The 19,813-nt window shown below is 43.2% G+C and overlaps 3 protein-coding genes across 4 annotated transcripts in view; all 3 read left to right on the top strand.

The window, feature by feature from the left end:
- pacsin3 (protein kinase C and casein kinase substrate in neurons 3) overlaps positions 1-9,170 on the top strand; it is a 46,425-nt gene extending 37,255 nt beyond the window's left edge. For both annotated transcript variants that reach the window (XM_079497855.1, XM_079497854.1), the window contains 3 exons: positions 283-422; positions 3,989-4,158; positions 6,951-9,170. In XM_079497855.1, the coding sequence (XP_079353981.1) occupies positions 283-422; positions 3,989-4,158; positions 6,951-7,066 (426 nt within the window). In that variant the 3' untranslated portion in view covers positions 7,067-9,170. The remainder of the gene's footprint in view (positions 1-282; positions 423-3,988; positions 4,159-6,950) is intronic.
- Positions 1-19,813, top strand: part of dok4 (docking protein 4) — a 244,592-nt gene that overhangs the window by 4,427 nt on the left and 220,352 nt on the right. The window lies entirely within an intron of this gene.
- Positions 12,143-19,813, top strand: part of ccdc102a (coiled-coil domain containing 102A) — a 107,308-nt gene continuing 99,637 nt past the window's right edge. Inside the window, exon 1 of the mRNA XM_079497848.1 lies at positions 12,143-12,275. The gene's annotated coding sequence lies outside the window, so the exon portion shown is untranslated. The remainder of the gene's footprint in view (positions 12,276-19,813) is intronic.

Genomic DNA, 19,813 nt, shown 5'->3' with positions numbered 1-19,813 from the left:
CTCCAGAGGCCAGCCACTCTAGAATCACTTTTCTTTGATTGATTGAAATTGTTATTTCACAGTATGTCTGTAGAATGGGTACATTTCAAACGAAAGCCAATACAGTACATTACAATAAAAAAATGCTACTTTGTGGACGAAATCATGAAAAGCACATGACTTGTTTACATCAGGGTCCACCATTTTCAATTAATCATAAGTATTCCACACTAACATCATAATGTGTCTAGGAGTGGTCTCTAGAATCACTGTTTTACAGTGTCTGTCTGTCTGTCTGTCTAGGAGTGGTCTCCTGAGGCCAGCCACTCCATCAGCAGGAAGGAGAAGGCGGGCCACGAGGAGCAGAACGTGGTCACCCTCACTAACATCGTCCCCTCTGGAGAGGAGGCTCCGCCCAGTCCTGTCATCCAGGACACCGTCAGGTACACCCTAACCCTAACCCGCCCAGTCCTGTCACCCTGGACACTGTCAGGTACACCCTAACCCTAACCCACCCAGTCCTGTCACCCAGGACACCGTCAGGTACACCCTAACCCTAACCCTCCCAGTCCTGTCACCCAGGACACCGTCAGGTACACCCTAACCCTCCCAGTCCTGTCACCCAGGACACTGTCGGGTACACCCTAACCCTCCCAGTCCTGTCACCCAGGACACCGTCAGGTACACCCTAACCCTCCCAGTCCTGTCACCCAGGACACTGTCCGGTACACCCTAACCCTCCCAGTCCTGTCACCCAGGACACTGTCAGGTACACCCTAGATCATGAATTTACCCTCACAGGATCTATAGATCATGAATTTACCCAGACCCTCACAGGATCTGGACGACGAGCAGTGAGTGACTTAGTTGCACAAACAAGGCACTAGACAGGCTTTGTGGGGGGTCAGTGTGTAAAAGGGCAACCTTCAGAGTACCCTTGCACGTGCTCTCTCTCTCGCACACACACACACACACACACACACACACACACACACACACACACACACACACACACACACACACACACACACACACACACACTTGTTTTCCTTTAATTTTACAGTATGCACCCGTGGGCTGTTCAGACTAGACTAAATAGTTGTAGACTACAATTATCTGTATTTTTGTGTGTGTGTGCGTGCGTCCGTGTGTTTAGTCTTGTTGTTCTATCCCAGCCACCCTGAGGAGTTTTCATTCCATTCTGTGCATGGTACACATTTAATTACTGGCCAAATTGCTGACTCAGCTTATGTGTGCGCACAGTGAGAGTCAGTGCAATATATGGATGTTCCGGTTCTCTCCTTGGAAGTCTCCCTCACGTGCGTGCGTGCGTGTGAGTACGATATTTGAATTGTGCTTCTAGACGGAGTCACCTCCCTCCACAGTCCCACACCACGGAAGTCCCATGAACAGCATTGCCTCCCCAGTCCCCATGGAGTCCCATTCATTAAGACCGTTACGTTAGCAACACATCCTTATGGGTCTCCCACCAGTGTCTCTCAAGACACCATCACAGCTTGTCACTGTGACTTTTTCTGTGGCGATCTGTGCTGTTCATTTAACTTTGGTGCACAAATGTATAGTTAGTAGTTACATTTGTATTTTGTATCATTGTATCATTTATTGAGCATATTCATCTACGTCTGTTCGCCTTCCTATGCAACACAGTTAGATGTTCAAAATACACTTTAGATGATCAACATACACTTAAAAACGTGGCTACTGATGAGCCAGCAGCTTTGTCTTCTTTTACTACCCAGATAGATTCCAGGCCTAGTAGTTAAACTCAAGTGTTTCCATCTGCATGGAGACCAAAAACCAGTACTGTTTGAAAGTCTCAGTGGAGGTATTAATGAATACTACATTCACTTGACGTTTTTGGATTTTTATGAGATAGGTGTGTGTGTGTGTGTGTGTGTGTGTGTGTGTGTGTGTGTGTGTGTGTGTGTGTGTGTGTGTGTGTGTGTGTGTGTGTGTGTGTGTGTGTGTGTGTGTGTGTGTGTGTGTGTGTGTGTGTGTGTGTGTGTGTGTGTGTGTGTGTGTGTGTGTGTGTGTGTGTGTGTGTGTGTGTGTGTACTTATGAATAAAAGTACACAAGTATTGGCATCAAATTGTACTTACCAAAAGTACTCATTATGTAGAATGTCCCATTTGATACGTTTTCAAATGTATCAAATTCTTTTGAAAATAGCAGATCTACAAGCTCACAGTGTAATACAATAAAGTACAATAAACAATGTAATACAAAGTATTAGTAACTAAATCTTTCAAATTGGAAATACTCAAGAAAAGTACAATACCTCAAACTTTGACCTACGTACAGTACGTAATGTACTTTCCACCACTGTGTGTGTGTGTGGACGAAGCTTGAGCTGTAGTGTGACTATTGGCCATGCATCACATACAATCTCCTTGTAATGGTCATTACAACCGTTTGCATTACAAGTGTGATGTTTCTTAATGTTAACTCCTGTCACTCTGTTGTGAACCATATCGTCTCAGTAAGTAAACTGCCATGGTGCTGCCCTCTGCTGGCGGTAGAAGATCATCAGAGAAAGAGAGAAAAGAAGCCCTCAGCCATATTGGGCATTTTATTTAATTTACACATTCACCGCCGTTGACGGCAATTTACGCCAATCAGTTAAGCGCAGATGGTGTAAATGTATGCCACGTGGTCTTTTCAGTGGTTTAGGATGGATCGTGCATTCTCTTCGCCAACGTATGCATGGTTCTAGGTTGCTAAGCAACAGATACAACATGAAATTAACCGGAAGTGAAGTGGGGGCAGCGGTGGCCTTAGAGGAGCGCCCTTGTTGCCGAAAGGTTGTCGGTTCGATTCCAGGCAGGACAGGCAGGAAGAATCTGGGTTGGGAAGTGATTGTCATCACTCACCCAACACTGCTGAAGTGCCCTTGAGCAAGGCTCTGAATCCCCAACTGCTGCTTAGTGGCCAACAGTATAAGACTGAGGTTGTACTGGTCAGCTCCCAGGTTGTGTGTGTGTGTGTGTGTGTGTGTGTGTGTGTGTGTGTGTGTGTGCGTGTGCGTGCGCGCGTGCGTGAGTCTCTATTCAGTATTTAAGTCCGACGTCATTTTGTAGTGCTACGTTACGTCCGGGTCCAAGTGGCACCAGCTCCCGTCCGCATCTCATTGTAAATAGAATATCTAAACGTGTGAATCTTTTTACAATGACGTTATTTTTCAGAAAGGAAGCCATTAAGGGTTAAAATGGGTCTTAATGCTTCCAACTCGAGTAGAATTATTAATGTTTTGTACAAGTGTCCATGACAAAGAAAATATATGATGTGGAGACAATAAAGACTATTATTATCATTATTATTGAAGGTGGTAACAGTCCATTTGCTCAGTACAATCACAGTATAGCTCTATGGGGACACAAAAGCGACACAAAAGTAGGACCCGGAAGTATCTCTGGAGGGGGCGCTCACGTCACGGCTAAAATACTGAATGTGCAGGGCGTTGCTGAAAATGAGCACTTGTGCTCAGCTACTACCCTGGGTAAATAAAGGATAACAAAAAGAAAAGAAATAGTCTGCCGTCCGCCTTCACGTTATCAGATCAGGAGAATAACATTTCCACAACGCATAACACTTTGTGTGCTCCAGTACCTTCTATTAGCTTTGCCTTCCCACTGGTTTGTGCTGTCAGTCGCTGGGCTATTTAGTCTTGTAGTAAAATTGTTATTTAAAACTGTTTTGTAATTTGTAGCATGTTTACTGTAAATCACTCTAGATTAAGAGCGTCTGCTAAATGCCTATATAGTAATTTGCAACTGGGATGTGTTTGCGATTTTCATGTTGCCATATTTATAACCGTTTTAGAGAAGCAATAAGCCACGCATGTCCATGATTTACCGCGCCTCTTACCCGTGATCAAATCCACATTAAACCACGGCCTCTTCTGGCTTACTGCTTTAACATGGTGCTGAATCCCTGAGCACTCGCCTGTGGCCTCACTCACGCCTCTGTGTGTCTGTTGCCGCCGTCCAGGGTGAAGGACTATTCATCAGAGTGGTCAGACGAGGACAGCCCCAAGCAGGTGTTGGCGCTCAATGGTGTGGACGACGGGGAGGAGGAGCAGGAGCAGGTAGAGGCGGTGCGCGTCCGCGCGCTGTATGATTACTCAGGCCAGGAGGGCGATGAGCTCAGCTTTAAAGCAGGTATTAATCCATACTAATGCTTAACACTCAACCGCACCCTGCACACATTTCTTCACACGCGTGTGAAATGAGGGGCACCTCACTCCTTGAAACAAACATTGTACTCTAAACAAACATTCAAAGTCCATAGACTTGGCTTCCACATGACGTCACGTGTAATGCTCTAAATACACATTAAATGTCCATAGACTAGGCTGCCACTATGTTTGTTTAAAGTGCTCTAAACAAAATGTTTAAAAAAATCCATAGACTTGGCTGCCTTATGACGTACTTTCCCGAAAGCCAGACATTATAGGGGCTAGCGCCCCTCAAAAATATAAATGATCTGACAGATTGCTGCCCATCGTTGGTCGATAATGATAATAATAATAAATAATACATTTGGTGATGGTTTGTTATACAGTATGTAGATTGTGTCACGGGGATGAGACATATTTGTATACTTTGTTATACAAATGTATAACCGTTTGGTTTCAAGGAGTTGCAGCATGGCGATTTACACACTGACAGTGTTGATAAATCAGTCAATTTAATACACCAGATCTTTGAGCATACAAATTGCTCTATCCAATAAGCGCACACTAGATTCTTCCTGATTTTGCATGTGGCTCTCATATGTAGTTCTTAACTATTGTAGTTGTTTGCACTGTACTGTACACAGTCCAGACACGTGTGTTGAATTACCAACTTGGCAATAGTTGTAATTGTTTACTAGTTTCAGTTAAGAATAAAAGCATTTTGGTTCCAGCTTCAATTCACGCTTCAAATGGCCAGACCAATTTTTTGTTTCACCAAGTAAATGCTGACTTGAGTTCAGAAGAAGTTATTCTGGGAAAATGCTTTTATTTCGGTCATCTTTCCATTCCATTTTGCTCCAAGTTTAAATTGTATCAACTTCATAAGTTCTGAAGATGTTTGGTAAATTCCAACCACACCCTCTGAGGTTCTTGTTGGAATCTACGGTAGATCTGTTTTGAATGTTTATTGTCCTGATTCAGGGGATATCTTTACATTCAAAACCCATTTTAAAATGTCAAAATGGCCTTTTCTGGCACTTCTTCTAACACTATTGATTATCTTAGGATAATCTGTGATTACAAACTCACATTGCTCATCGGCATATTAGCTAAAATTGGGTTTCATTTTCTGTTGGCTCTGAAGTTTCAGTTGGTTAACCCATTCTGTCAAATGTCTTTTGGTGAAAACCTGCCTTTATTTGATTTTTCAAAGCACCATTTTCTGTATAATATTCCAAATGGCAACATATCCAACAAATACATCAGCATTTAGAGATGACTTTCTTTGCAATGCCATCATTGTTGTTCTAACGCACAATTTCACTTCATCAGATCATGACTTTCTTGCAGGATACCCTATCATTTTGAGCATTACTTTAAGCGATAAAGCAGCCATCAGAATTTCCAATGGTAGCTGGGCTACACTTAGGAACAAAACAAAACTACCAGGATCGGTACCCAAAGAAATGTGATTAGAAACATTTTGTGATCAAAAGTACAGTAGAGACAGTCGAGGATTGGCCAATCAGAGGACACAAGCGTTTGCCCATTACCCGCCTGTGAGCTCTCCCGCCGGGCGCGGCTGCGGACTGGAGCTACCTTGAGCTCACACTGGAGGACCACAACTTGCCTTTTAACACTTCCAGTGAGCCATTTTCTTGTTTTCAGAATAAAGGCACTAGATTGCCCAGCAGATGAGGCAGATTTTACTCTGAAAAGCCCCTCCTTCCATTTCCCCCCAAAACCGCGAGGTATAATTTTCCATTACTACTTCGCGCTGTCACATCTCACCTCTCTCTAGAAGCGTTTATATTCCAAACGAGATGATTAGTTAAGTCAGAAATGATGACAGAACATGGCAGTGTTTTCAAAACCATGGAGAGCGCCGTAGATTTAAAGTAAAGAGACAGTTACAGTACAGGAAAAATACTGCTACCAATACTGCTTGGAAGCTCCCAAATATTTGTAACTACCTTCTAAAATCGCATAATGTTTGATGTTCGCTCATGTTATGAGCGAATATTGAGCAACTCTAAGGCCAATTTCTCACCTAAAATGTTATCGGAAACCATACAGAAGTTGAAATATAACTACGTAAAAAAGGGCCACAGGTTGGCTGCAGCGATGGCAAATCCAGGCATAGGTAACAACGACACCTCACAGCAAATTCTCTGCAGTTTGTCATCACAATAGTGACAAACTCCTTGTTGTTGTTCTTTCAAAGGAAGAGTGAGATGTGTTACGAGTTGTTTTAGCTGGGAGACTTATCTGCCTTTGCAATTAGTATGGCTACGCAAGGCTACGGTAATAAGCATCAGACAGAATGGAAAGGATTCAAGTAGCATGTTGGGAAGTATACAGTAAGCAAAACGTGTCTCTTCAAAGCAATATTAAACCAAAGGAATACAAAATATGTGCTGTGTATTAGGTGCAGAATTGGAGTTTCGCCTAGAGTACCTAACATAATCTGTACAGTGTTAGTTAACAGTATAAGTTAGCTGTGTAAGATTTCAAATGGTCACAATAGCACGTTCACAAGCTCATCATTCTTGGTGTTGCACAATGGTAAGTTAACCAGCCCAGTTCTCACTTGAGTCATTATTTAAGAATAATTGTTTCTCATGCAATCTATTATTAAATGGCACAATATTATCCTCATCTCTTATCTCCCTGTTTCTTCTCATCTCTCTTGGTCTCATATCCCTCTTCTCAAAATCTCTCCTATCGTGTCTTCTCTCTCCCCATCTCCTCTCCCCTGTGTGTACCTATGTCCAGGAGAGGAGCTACTGAAGATGGGAGCGGAGGATGAGCAGGGCTGGTGTAAAGGACAGCTCAGCGGTGGCCAGGTGGGCCTCTACCCTGCCAACTACGTCCAAACTGTCACGTCCTGATGACTCGCACTCCTCTGCTGCACCCAACCAATGGTACGCAAGACTCTTGATGCCAGGACCAGTCGCAACGTGCTTGGTACCGACAACATGTACCCCTACATGAAACTAGGATGAGCTCAGTGATTGGCAGTGATAAATGTCACTCAACATTTCACAAGCAACATTTTTGGGGATTTCATCATGGGACTTTTGTTTTTTTTTGCCACACAATAAGACGATATGCAGTATAGCATGTTTCAGGAAAAAGGAAAGCTGGTTTCAATGTAGTTTACAGAACAAAAGAAGGAAACAGCTTCTGGAGAGGTGGCGAGAAGAGGTCAATGAGAGAAGCACAGTGCCTTAATAGAGGAATCCAGAGATGTCCTTTGCAGCTCCAAAATGCTGTCTGACTGGGGATTCTGAGCCCTCTTGTGGAGAACTGCTGACATTACATCTGTCTCTGTCCTGGAAGACGATCTGGCCCTTAACACTATGGCATGTGCAAGTTTTAGGGCACGTTCACACATGATGCACATCATACTGTGCGCGTCGTAGCTCAACGCAAGCGGAGACTTCCAAGATGCGTAAATTCCCCATGTGGCCAGTGACGACAAGAGTGCCGCCTTTCTGGTGTGTAGTTCGGTTGGACTTTTTGTGGTTGAAAGAAAACTACTGCCGAAATGACGCCAAGTGGGGGTCAGTGACGGCACTTATTTTCCTATTGGCCGGTCAGAGTTCACCAATGTTGAACTCTTAAGCTTCCTGCGCATTGGACTTAACTCGTTTCAATGACGCCAACGCACCGCAACGGGACACTCCGTCCCTTTCGCTCCCTTAGAGAGGAAGCGAGCTGCGCTTTCTGATGTGTATGAATCGTGTGTGTGTCCGTGCCCTTAAATTGTTCAAATGTGTAATGTAGTCCATGGCTCGTCTGTAGGGATGGGACAATATGAAAACGACACGTTACGATTATTGTGGCAAAAAAATAATTGCCAATTAACAATATTATTGCGATTGCTTAACACTTCAATCCACAGCATCCCTATTCTGGGGGGGAACATTCGCCAAAAACAGCAGATCTACAAGCTCACAACACGTTGCAACACAATTCATTGTGAGCTTGTAGATCTGCTATTTTGGCAAATTGATTTGTGTAGAGTAAAATAAGAGCGGACCATATGAACTCCCTCAGAGGTATTTTATCAATTACAGAGGGTGGTAATGAATTTGCAGCTCAACAAAAGCTAATTAATCCTAGTGCATGATCTCCACGATACAATTATTGTGGGCAAATACAAAGGATTATCGTCCCATCCCTATTAGTCTGTTAGCTGGACAGGTCTATATCCTACTTAAATACAGTGGTCACAGACAACTTTGACAATGTACACGATACACGATTAGCCAATAACACTTAAAACATATGAGGGAGTAAGAAAAAAACATGTTGTTCTTTGAAACATGAAATGCTTGCTTATGTTGGACTGGATTAAACTACATGGCCATTTACATTTTATTTATAAAAATGTAGGTATGATAAAGCATTCACATTTATGTTGGTCAATCTTTTTTTTACAGACATGTTTTCCATGGTTGACGTTTATATACGGTATACTGTATGATTATAGTATGATTTTTTTTTAATACAGAAACCAAACCATTTATAAGCTGTTCCACAGCTAAATGTTCTTTGTAAGATTAGAGTTTTTACATTCACTCACACGTTTTATTTACTTCCTAATTTATTTCTATTTTTAAATCATTTCATATTTTCTTTAAACGAATCACTAAATTGGGGCGAGAGAGAGAGAGTTAGTAGCTAATGTATACATTCGGGTCATTCGTGGGTCATTTAATAACAGAACAGCTGCTTTGTACAGGCTCAACAGAAATATAAGCATTCATGTTTTGTCCAAAAGATGTCAGCTTTTCAGTTTTCATGTTTTAGTAAAAAAGATTATATCTCCTATTTTAGGGAATTTGTTTTGTCCCTAGCTAGGGTCCTTAGGTTGTGTGTGTCATGGGAAAGAATTCTAGTCCCCCTCCTGCAGAAACTACTGTACATTCCTGTCCACAGCGAGAGCTACCCTGATGTAGAACTGATAATAATAATAAAAAAAACAAGACACGCACATTTCATTGGTCACTCATTTTGTTTTAATTTCCAATATTCTGGCCTGGTCTGGAACAGAATTGGAGTAGGCTACTATACTGTAACAGTATAGTAGCCTAGTGTATACTGTACCTGTATATGTATTATACTATATGAAATTTCCCATTACTGTATGTTGAAAGACATACAAATGAAATGAACATTACCACCAAGAAGACCAAAGGCTTGCTTGTGTTGCTGTCCTATTTCCTGTACATATTGTGGGACACACACACACACACACACACACACACATATATAAGGTAGGTCAACATTTATATTATGGTAATTTGGTGTAATCAAGAGAGCATTTTCAACCACAGATGTTTTTTGTTAAACTTGTCCGACAACAGCTCAAGAGGGCACCCAATAATTGTTGTTTTCCAGGCTAGTTTACACTGCTTGGCCGCTGCTCATAAACTGAGTGCATCAGCAAGATTATACACTGTACATGTGCAACTACAACAGTTCAGGTCAGTAAGATTAATGAGTTCTGTTACTCAATAACATAAGCTACAGTATATCAATAATATGAACACAAAGATCATTCATAAAAATGTTCTTGCATTTAGGCTTATTCTGAATATAATGTCTCATGATATACTTATGCCTGATTCATAAAATAAATACTAATAGAAATACGTAATTCCCTCAGACAAAGTCTGCATCAAGTGGTGTAAAGTAAGTTGGCTACATTTAGTACTGCACTTAGAGGGTTAGTTCAGATTTGTAGGTAATACTTGCCATTGATATAGGGGTTGCAAAGGTATTAATTGATTGCCTGAGTTCCGTGGTGGGAGTTCTGGTCTGGTTTTGGTGAAGGTTTGGTCATTTTTGTTGGGGGGCAGTGAACTCATTGAAGATAAGTTAACTGGGGATAGTGTGGAACTCCTATGGTCTGAGCAGCACTATATAGCAACAAGCTCTCAACAGAACCCAAATTAGCTGATATTTGAATTACAGTACCTTTAATACACTTGACTACAGTATCGTTATTCAGGTATCATGCATTGTCGCTAAATAACCACATGGTGGTGCTAAAGGCTTCAAATGATTCATCAGCGTACTCTTATAAAGACCAAAGGTGAAAGGCTCTGAACGGTATTCAAGATTGTGCTTCTTTCTGTCACAATTCATTGTGTGTTATATATTTCACTATGTCTAATTTACACTATTTTGTTTCTTTATAATATTAAAGACTGGACACACTCTCCAAAGTCGGCGGGTGACTATAGGTATACAACAGTATGCTATTTGATTGGACATCTATTAGTCTAGTAGCCTACTCATGTTTTTTATTATAATTTACGAGTTTGGCAGGTTATGTGGCGTATCTATCTGGTGCATTGTAAATATAATAATACCTTTTAATATAGCACCTTTTTAGACAAAGTCACAAAGTGCTTAAAATGCAATTATAGCAACAGAGGCAACAACAAATTAGTGTCACTGAAAAATAGATGCATACATTTCTGCTGTTAGGGGGTTAAAAAGCCTTATATAAAAATGGGTCTTTAATTTAGATTTAAAAATGGTTATGGAGCTAGCAAACCTGAGGTCCAATGGGAGGCTGCCCAAATAAGTTAACCTTGGGTCGGTGCCGAGTGGAATAGTATGAGAGTGGCAACACTATAGTGTTGACTCCCATTGTAACAATGGAATGCGGAAGTGCTCATTCTATCTCAATGGGATAGTTACAATGTTTGGAACTATAGCTTAGCCACCTGCTTTGTGGCGAGATCAAAGCGTGTCCCCACTCTCTTACTATTCCACTCGGGGTCGGTGGGGCCCTTCAGTGGTACTGGGTTTGAGGCTCTGACAAGGGCTCCTTGTGGGCCCTTCATTGGCCGTTGATTGTGTTAAATGTAGGTCAAAAGAATGATAAAAAAAAAAAATCGCACTGAGGGCCCCCAGGGGCTCTAGTGGGGGTTAATCCGTCCCTGCCTGCAAAGGCCCTGTCTCCCTTGGTCACCAGCAAGGAACCTCTAGTAGGGCTGCATCAGAGGACCTCAGGCCATCTAATCTAAAAGTTACTGGTCTGGCAGCCAGTGCACGTGCGGCTAGTACCAGCAAGGGTTATTATGCATAGGTACTGATCCTATAGTCCCAGTAATGACTCTCGCACCCACCTTCTGTACCAATGGCGGTGTATGGATCAGTTGCTGAGTGTTGAATATGGGGCGTTAGTTACAGTAGTCTAGGCATAATGGTGGCTCAGGACCACAAGGATGCAATTAAGCTACTGTAGGCTTTTTCAACCTCTGTAGGCTAGTACAGTGCTTCCCAAAGTGGGGTCCGGGGACCCCCAGGGGTCCTTGAGGGAGTTCCGGGGGGTCCCCAGCTAAATGATAGTTTGGAACCAAATGGACCCTTAATGGGTCTGTAACTCTGAGAGTGTAAATGGAACCAAATGGACGCTGACGGGTCCATATGGTTCCATTTGGAGTTAAATTAACATTGATTTTACAATCTGAATTGGGGTCTCAGAGATAGAAATGCAATTAAATGGTGTTCCGTAGACTTAGCCTATATGTATGTCAAAACAAATTAAAATGGTTCAAAATCACTGCTAGGGCCGTAAACATAGATCTTCTCTTATGGGGGTCCCTGCAGGTATATCTCTTCAAATGGGGGTCCGCGGGCTAATTAGTAATTAGTGTCAATTTGGGGGTCCTTGACATGAAAAAGTTTGGGGACCACTGGGCTAGTAGGCAGGCTACATATTGAATTCAGGACTTTTACTTATAAGTATTTCTATATTTCAGTATTGATACTTTTACTTAAGTAAAAAATAAATATTGTACTTTCTCCACTGCCATGCAGCCAGCCGGCTCTGGTGCATGCATGCTTGGATGATGGGCTGGCTGTGTTCAGCCCTGCTCGGCAGAGAGAGACCCGCCCCTTCCCTTTCCACTCCCTCCTACTAGAGATGCTGCGAATCCCGGGGAAAAATTCCTGAAGGAAAGGGAAGGGAACCGGGCGAGGGTTGCTGGAATTCAACGGAATATATCGGCTCTTATATAAAAAATACACCTTCCAGGGAGGGAGGAGATTTTCCGGTCTCAATTCGTACACAGGGTATGTATGTCCAGTGTTGTATTTTATTTCATGATTGTTTATTATTTTAAAGCTTTGGCTGATAGTTTCACCACAAAGCCACTGCTTTGCAACACTGGTGTCAAATGACAGACCCAGCAGCAGCACAGGGCAGAATTGCATGCGAGAAAATCGTGTCCGCTTCTTTCTTTTCTAGTTAGCTCTGGTCAATAGCGTTACGTTAGAAGGACGTCTCCTCCGATACGCTATATATGGACCAGGTCTAGGTTTTAGTTAGTTAAAATATAGTGCTGATGATTTGAACTTCAAAAGTCTTCAAATAGACTTTTATTGCTTTGTCAACGATGTCTCAGAAACACTGTTGCAAAAGGCAACTTTAGCTTTTGCTATTACAGGTTACCCTTGAAGTTGGAATTCTTAACATGTCGATTCTTTTTTGCAAGTGATTGTTATAGCAAGCAACTGTTTGATATGTAGACGTGAAATGTATCAAAGGAAAACAGCCTGTTCAATTGATCTATATCGATGCCTCTGTGAACGTAAATATTATCGTAGCTATATGGTCTGATATTGAAAACTACATCCAATTAAAACAAATGACCTGAATCACATCTCTGGTGGTCCTGCAGGGATCAGTAGGATCCTGTACTGGGCAGATGACCTCTGTGACATCACTGACATGGAAAATGGTGTGACCCAGTCAGTGCACAGGACACAGTCATATATATATATTATAACCCACCTCACCCCTGCCCACTTTGACAGGCTGGAATGGCTTAGGGTCGACGACATTGATTGATTGATTGGAATATTTATTAACAGTTTGCAGAATTACAGTACATTTCAAGCACAAACTCTTGCAATGGGTCTGGTCCACAAGATTCAATACACCACCAAGATACCCATGTACCTGTCTAGATACTTCCTTAATGTTAACAAAGTCCACACCCACAACACCAGAGGGAGTGCAACGAACCATGTACAACCCAGATTCGGCACAAACAAGGGACTAAATAATTTTTGCTCCTATGCCACCAAAATGTGGAACGCCCTACCAACAGTCATTAAGACATGCAAATCCCTTGACTCCTTCAAAACCGCTCTCAAAGGGCACCTACGGACGGCTGCAATTCGAAACTGGCCCCCGTAAAAGCTGAATCCCCCCCCACCCCTTTTTTCCCCTCACTGTATATGTTTCTTTTCTCTTTTTACCTCCTTTATGATGAATTTCTGTTCTGTTCTTTGACTATATAGAAGTGTCTATTTGTACGTCTCTAATATGTTTTGATGAATTGAACAAGGTGGAACCTCTTGTAAACAAGTGTAATGCTTAATTGGGTCGTCCACTCACAGTTAACAGTCTTTTGTATTGAGTTTGTGCTTGAAATGTATAATCAATATATATATATATATATATTATGTATATATGTGTGTGTGAGTATTTGGAGAATGCAACTGCATGCTCGTCCCTGCATCCCAAAAGACAATATATTCTCTTGATATACAGTAAAGTACTGCAGAAGACAATGACATAATATTTTGAAGACTGACTGGGAGAGACCCTGCCTGTGGGGTCATGGGGGGAAGTCCCTCCCTGTGTATCTCAGTCTGTATGTAGCCTGTTGCCAATGATGCAACCTGTTCCGTGCTGGAGAGATTAAGTGTTTGGGGGATTTTTCACAACGGCACAACATATGTCTTCCTCCTACTTCTAGCTCGCCACGTTTATCAGCTCAGACTGCAGACACAACCAGCGTGCAACCTACGGCTATAAAGCTGTCTGTTTTTTTGCGTACTCTGTTTCTTTCACTCTTGTCATCGATTGAATCAAATTCAGTGTGTTGTATTGGCCATGGTGATGGAATAGAATATCCATCTTGCACACAAACACACATGTGCATGGCACAGGGGGTGGGGGGGGGATGACTTCTGTGTGGTTGTCATGGAAACAAAGAGTTTTCAAAGGGGAGGAACGAGGCCCATCTGCCTTGCATGGCCTGATATCATTGTTAGTTTGTGTGTGTGTGTGTGTGTGTGTGTGTGTGTGTCTGTTTGTAAGAGAGAGTGTTTGTAAGAGATACTTTTGCTCACACGTTTGCATGCCCACATAAATGATCGTGATGTTATCGTCCGATCTGTCTCTGTACCACCCTTACAGGTCAACTTAGTTATGTTTGTAAGCTCTCATTGTTAAATGAACACTATTCTTAGACTCTGTGTAGACCATGTCTGAGCTGCAGTCCATTGTCTGTCTTCCTGTGTGGAATAACAACATACTAGGTTTCTCTCTCACTCTCAACTCTTAGGCCAATAGGCCACGATGCCCAATTTCTTAAGCTCTTATTTTCTCAATGTTAACGAGATCCGTACTCTCCTTCTATCCAGCTACCAGACTCTCTCTACTATCCCATCTGATCAGTCTATGCCATCACCTATTACAAATAATATCCATCAATCTTTTTCCTTTGCATCGCTCTCTCTCTCTAGTCTAGCCAAATTCCAATACCCCAAATCTCGGCCACTCGCTCACTCACACTCGGCCACTCCAGCATGGCAGTGTTACGGTGAAACTGGTGACCTGCTGAAATATATGAAAATCATGTAGAAATCAACATGGTGGAGTGACCGAGTGTGAGTGAGCGAGTAGCCGTCTCTCTGTCTGTCTCTCAGCACAATCTGTTACATTGCATTACAAGCCACACCAAAGTTAAGTACACCAGGCAGTCTGGTCGAGGCAGCTTAAACAGGGAGTGTAATGTTCCATATCTGACCATTCAACTGAATAGGTCTGTTGGTCTGTTTGCAGCTGGAAAATGCCCTCTTGTTTGTTTTGGTGCAATCAGAAGGAATTGGTATGTAGCCCCTAGCCTGTGTGCCAAACTGACAGTGTACCTCCAATCACTTACCTACCACATTCCATTACCACACACACACACACACACACACACACACACACACACACACACACACACACACACACACACACACACACACACACACACACACACACACACATACACACACCTCAACACACTCTCTTCTGGCTGTGTTTATTTTTCCTTCAACATCCCCCTTTCATTTCTGTCAATTTTTCCCATCTTCCATGTGCCTGGCCATGTTGCCCTCTGTGCCTACCTCTGCCTTTATCTGGTTTCCCCTCTGTCTCGAGACTATTTTCTTTTTCATTCCTCTGTTTCAGTTTACCCCCCTCTCTCTCTCTCTCTCTTTTTCCCTGGCTCAAGTTTGCTGACTGACTGACGTGCCTCTCAAAGGGCTGAGAAGTCAAGTTGCCGCCAGCATGGGGTCTCCAAATGATTTACTTCATCCTGCTCTGAGTGGTGTGAGTCATCCGCACTCAGACTGGGTGTATGTGACAAACGGACAGGCCCTTGTCCATGGAAAAGCCTGTATATTAGACCAGTGGTTTTCAACCTGTGGGTTTGTGATTTTGCCAATTTGGGGGGTTCCCAGAAGACAGTGAAGTGACAATTTAGGACGAGCTACAAGCTCACAACGCCCACTAAGTGAGGCGTTGTGAGCTTGTAGATCGTCTGTTTTCACTTTCCAAGTTCTTATCAGTTGGGGTGTCCCCTGCTCAAAAATGATTATTTTGGGGGTCACGTCCTGAAAAGGTTGAGATGAGAACCACTGTATTATGCAATTATTTTGATCCTAGTGCAGATTTATTTTTCTTTGTACAAGTTAAATCCTAATAGTGGTCCCATGCCCAGTCTGGTTTACCTTTTTTTGTGTGCCAGTGTTATCTCCTAATTTGTGATACTTTGATACATTGTAACACATTCTAGACATGGGTCTAATGGTGTTTATTTATGTAGGGTTTTGTGGCCTCAGCTATTATGTAGCATCTTTTTAATGTGACTGTGTTGACCGTTTTATGGTGATAGTCCCATTAGCTGAGGGATGTGTGTGAATTAACAGGACAGTGAGGTGTAACGTCTTGGCCAGATTGTCTCAGGATAGTTGATGTCCTGCACTAATGATGTTGTTAATTGACTGCCTATACAGAGGCAGTAAACTAGGAAAGTGGCGAGGGTTGACTTGCTGTCTTGTGTGCACCCAAAGAATTTAAGCCCACAATGTGTTAATTTTAAATTAGGACAAGGCTTTCGATCACCACTTCTGTAAAAGATGACAGAAGCTTATTTAGACCGATTATGGTGTTTCAAATAAATATCTCTGCAATCAATCAATAGGTCCAACTTGATCTCAAAACCAAAACAGCAGGCGATGCCTTCTGGATTACCATAATTCCTCTAACCGTGTGCATGATAAATCTTTACCTTATGACACCCCCTGGCAATCCTATAATGTATCACCGATTTGTAATGGCCACAAACCATGAACGCACAGGAAAATAGTATTGCACAAGCCTAGTTGGTGGGTGGCTGGATTGATGGATGGATTGATCCATCCCTGTGGGGACTTGTCTTGTGTAATGTGCGAAATGTGAAAACCATGCATATACAAAAGTCAAATCGTTTCATGTTGGCAATTGGCATAATGTACTTGGAATTGGTGAGTTTCCATCTGTGTGAGAGAATGTGTCTGTCTCTGTTTAGCCATGTTTGTTTAGGACTTGGTAATTACCGTTGGCAGTAGAGTTTGCATTAGGGGATGGTGAAGAATGCCTTTGGTCTATAGTGCTCTTCAATGGAGCTGCACTATCCAGATTTCTCTCAGGCTACAGGTCTCACAATAGCCCTCTTTAATATCTATGTGTGTGTTCGTGCATTTGTTGGCAGGTTTATTTCTATGATTGTGTGTTTGTGAGTGAGTATGATTTAATTACGTATGTTCACATTCTCGATTTGGCTGCGAGATCACTGGTGAAATGTTGACTTCCAAATCCTCACACACACTTCCTCTTTCCAAGCTGGGAAATACTCCCTGCTGTCTATACCAGGAAACAGCCATAAGTCACCCTGTAACAACGTGCACCGCACGCGCGCGCACACACACACACACACACACACACACACACACACACACACACACACACACACACACACACAGTCACACACACAGTCACACACACACACACACACACACACACACACACACACACACACACACACACACACACACGCACACACACAGAGCCTTCCTGTCGGAGTGAAACCACTTAAATGACGTCATCATGGGCCAGTTCTGATGGCCTCTCGGTGAGCTGTCCTCCAGATGTAACCAATGAGAGCAACAGATGCTGGAAGTGGGAGGGGTCAGGAGAGCAGTAGTTGAGTCAACTCCTGGATGACTTATCTCTTGTTTTCTGTGCAGCATGTCTAGGTGGTGATGGTGTTTTCTGTGCAGCATGTCTAGGTGGTGATGGTGTTTTCTGTGCAGCGTCTAGGTGGTGATGGTGTTTTCTGTGCAGCGTCTTGGTGGTGATGGTGTTTTCTGTGCAGCGTCTAGGTGGTGATGGTGTTTTCTGTGCAGCGTCTAGGTGGTGATGGTGTTTTCTGTGCAGCGTCTAGGTGGTGATGGTGTTTTCTGTGCAGCGTCTAGGTGGTGATGGTGTTTTCTGTGCAGCGTATTGGTGGTGATGGTGTTTTCTGTGCAGCGTCTTGGTGGTGATGGTGTTTTCTGTGCAGCGTCTTGGTGGTGATGGTGTTTTCTTTGCAGCATCTTGGTGGTGATGGTGTTTTCTGTGCAGCATGTCTAGGTGGTGATGGTGTTTTCTGTGCAGCATGTCTAGGTGGTGATGGTGTTTTCTGTGCAGCGTCTAGGTGGTGATGGTGTTTTCTGTGCAGCGTGTCTAGGTGGTGATGGTGTTTTCTGTCTTTATGTCTAGGTGGTGATGGTGTTTTCTGTGCAGCATGTCTAGGTGATGATGGTGTTTTCTGTGCAGCGTCTAGGTGGTGATGGTGTTTTCTGTGCAGCATGTCTTGGTGGTGATGGTTTGACGCCAGTTATTAGTCTAGCCGGGTTCCCAAACTGTGGTGCGCGAATGCCTTCTAGGGGGTGCATGACATGAAAAGGTTAATGGCGGTTTTATGTTGTTATTTAGCAGCACAGAAGGCAAAATCCGGTAAACCACTGTTGTAAGGAGAGGTATAGAGCAGCTGTGGGAGTATACAGCAGATGCATGTCTCTCAGTGCAGTGACATTCTGTGATTATTTGCCATAATCATATTAAAAAATCCCACCTGTGTGAACTGAGCGGCGCAACTATACATTTATTGTTATAGTTGCTGTACTCTGTACTGTATTGGAGTGTACTGTGTGGGGGTCCCCGAGGGGTCCCCGGAACATCCAGACCCCCAGGAACTCGCCCAGGGTGCCGGCCCGGTTCCGGTGAGCCGGCCCGTGTCCGAAACGTTCGAGAAATGACAGTTACCATGTGGGGGTCCCCGGGGGGTCCCCAGGACATCCTGACAGTTACCATGTGGGGGTCCCCGGGGGGTCCCCAGGACATCCAGACCGTGCTCAGAGCAAGTCTCTCAAAACCACTGGACCAATCATCATTGAGTATCTTGTCCACGCTGCCAGTAGGACAAGATTTTTTTTTTCACGTTTTAAATTATTTATTAAATAAAAACAAATCATTAGAGGTCGGCTTCGGCTGAAACCTTGTCCAAATATGGAGATGAATGGTGTCATAGTAGTGATGTCATACAGTGCATGAGTGATTTCATAGACTGGTCACATGGAAGCCACAGCGTTTGGTTTAGTTGACTCAACGTTTTCTGGTGACCTTGTTGGAAGTGAGCACACTGTTGGTTGTCATGGCTACCAGTTCCCACCTGATGTCGTGTGGGAGTTCTGATTGGTCCAGACCGTGCTGAGTAACTGATAGTTTACACAAAGTCTTAAGACTAGGACTCAAGTCTAAGATATACAGCTCATCAGAAGTAGTGTGGTCTCCCTTGTATCCTCCAGAGAGGATGATACGATCTCCCACCATGCAACAGCACATCCAATGCATTGGACATGGTCCTTTCCCCTTGGGCTCAACCTTCTTCCAGGAGAAGGACTCTGGACTGAATTTCCACAGATCATTGATGGCCTGGTTACCGTTATGACCACCAAATATGTACAGCTCTTCATTGTAGGTAAAGGCTGAGTGAAGGCAGCGTCCTTCTGGAAGAGGCTGTGCAGAAGGTGTGTTCATCCAGATGTCAGTCTCTGTGTCAAACACTCTGATGGTGTTGTAGTACTGATGCCCCATGTAGCCCCCAAATACAAACATCTTTGTCCCGATGATGGTAGCAGAGTGACCATGTGAAGCAGGTGGTTGAGTTCCTTTGGTGTTAATGAAAGACCAGACCATTGTGCTGGTGTCAAACTTGTACATGTCATTAGTGGAAATATTCAGCTTGGTGTCTCCTCCATGGATAAACATGACCTTCTTCAACACACAGGCTGAGTGGTAGCACCTCTCCTCTGGAACAGTTCCAGAAACCCTGATGGGTTTGAACCATCTGTGGGTGTCGACATCAAATGCATAAAGCACATTGTAGTAAGGATAGCCTCCCCAGATGTAGACTGTATCTTCTATCAACACAGCTGTGTGGCCACCGCGCATGGATGGAACATCA

The sequence above is a fragment of the Electrona antarctica genome, assembly GCF_951216825.1.
Source record: "Electrona antarctica genome assembly, chromosome: 3".
Lineage (NCBI taxonomy): Eukaryota > Metazoa > Chordata > Actinopteri > Myctophiformes > Myctophidae > Electrona > Electrona antarctica.
Note: the sequence above shows the minus strand (reverse complement) of the source record. Positions and strands in the feature narration are given on the sequence as shown.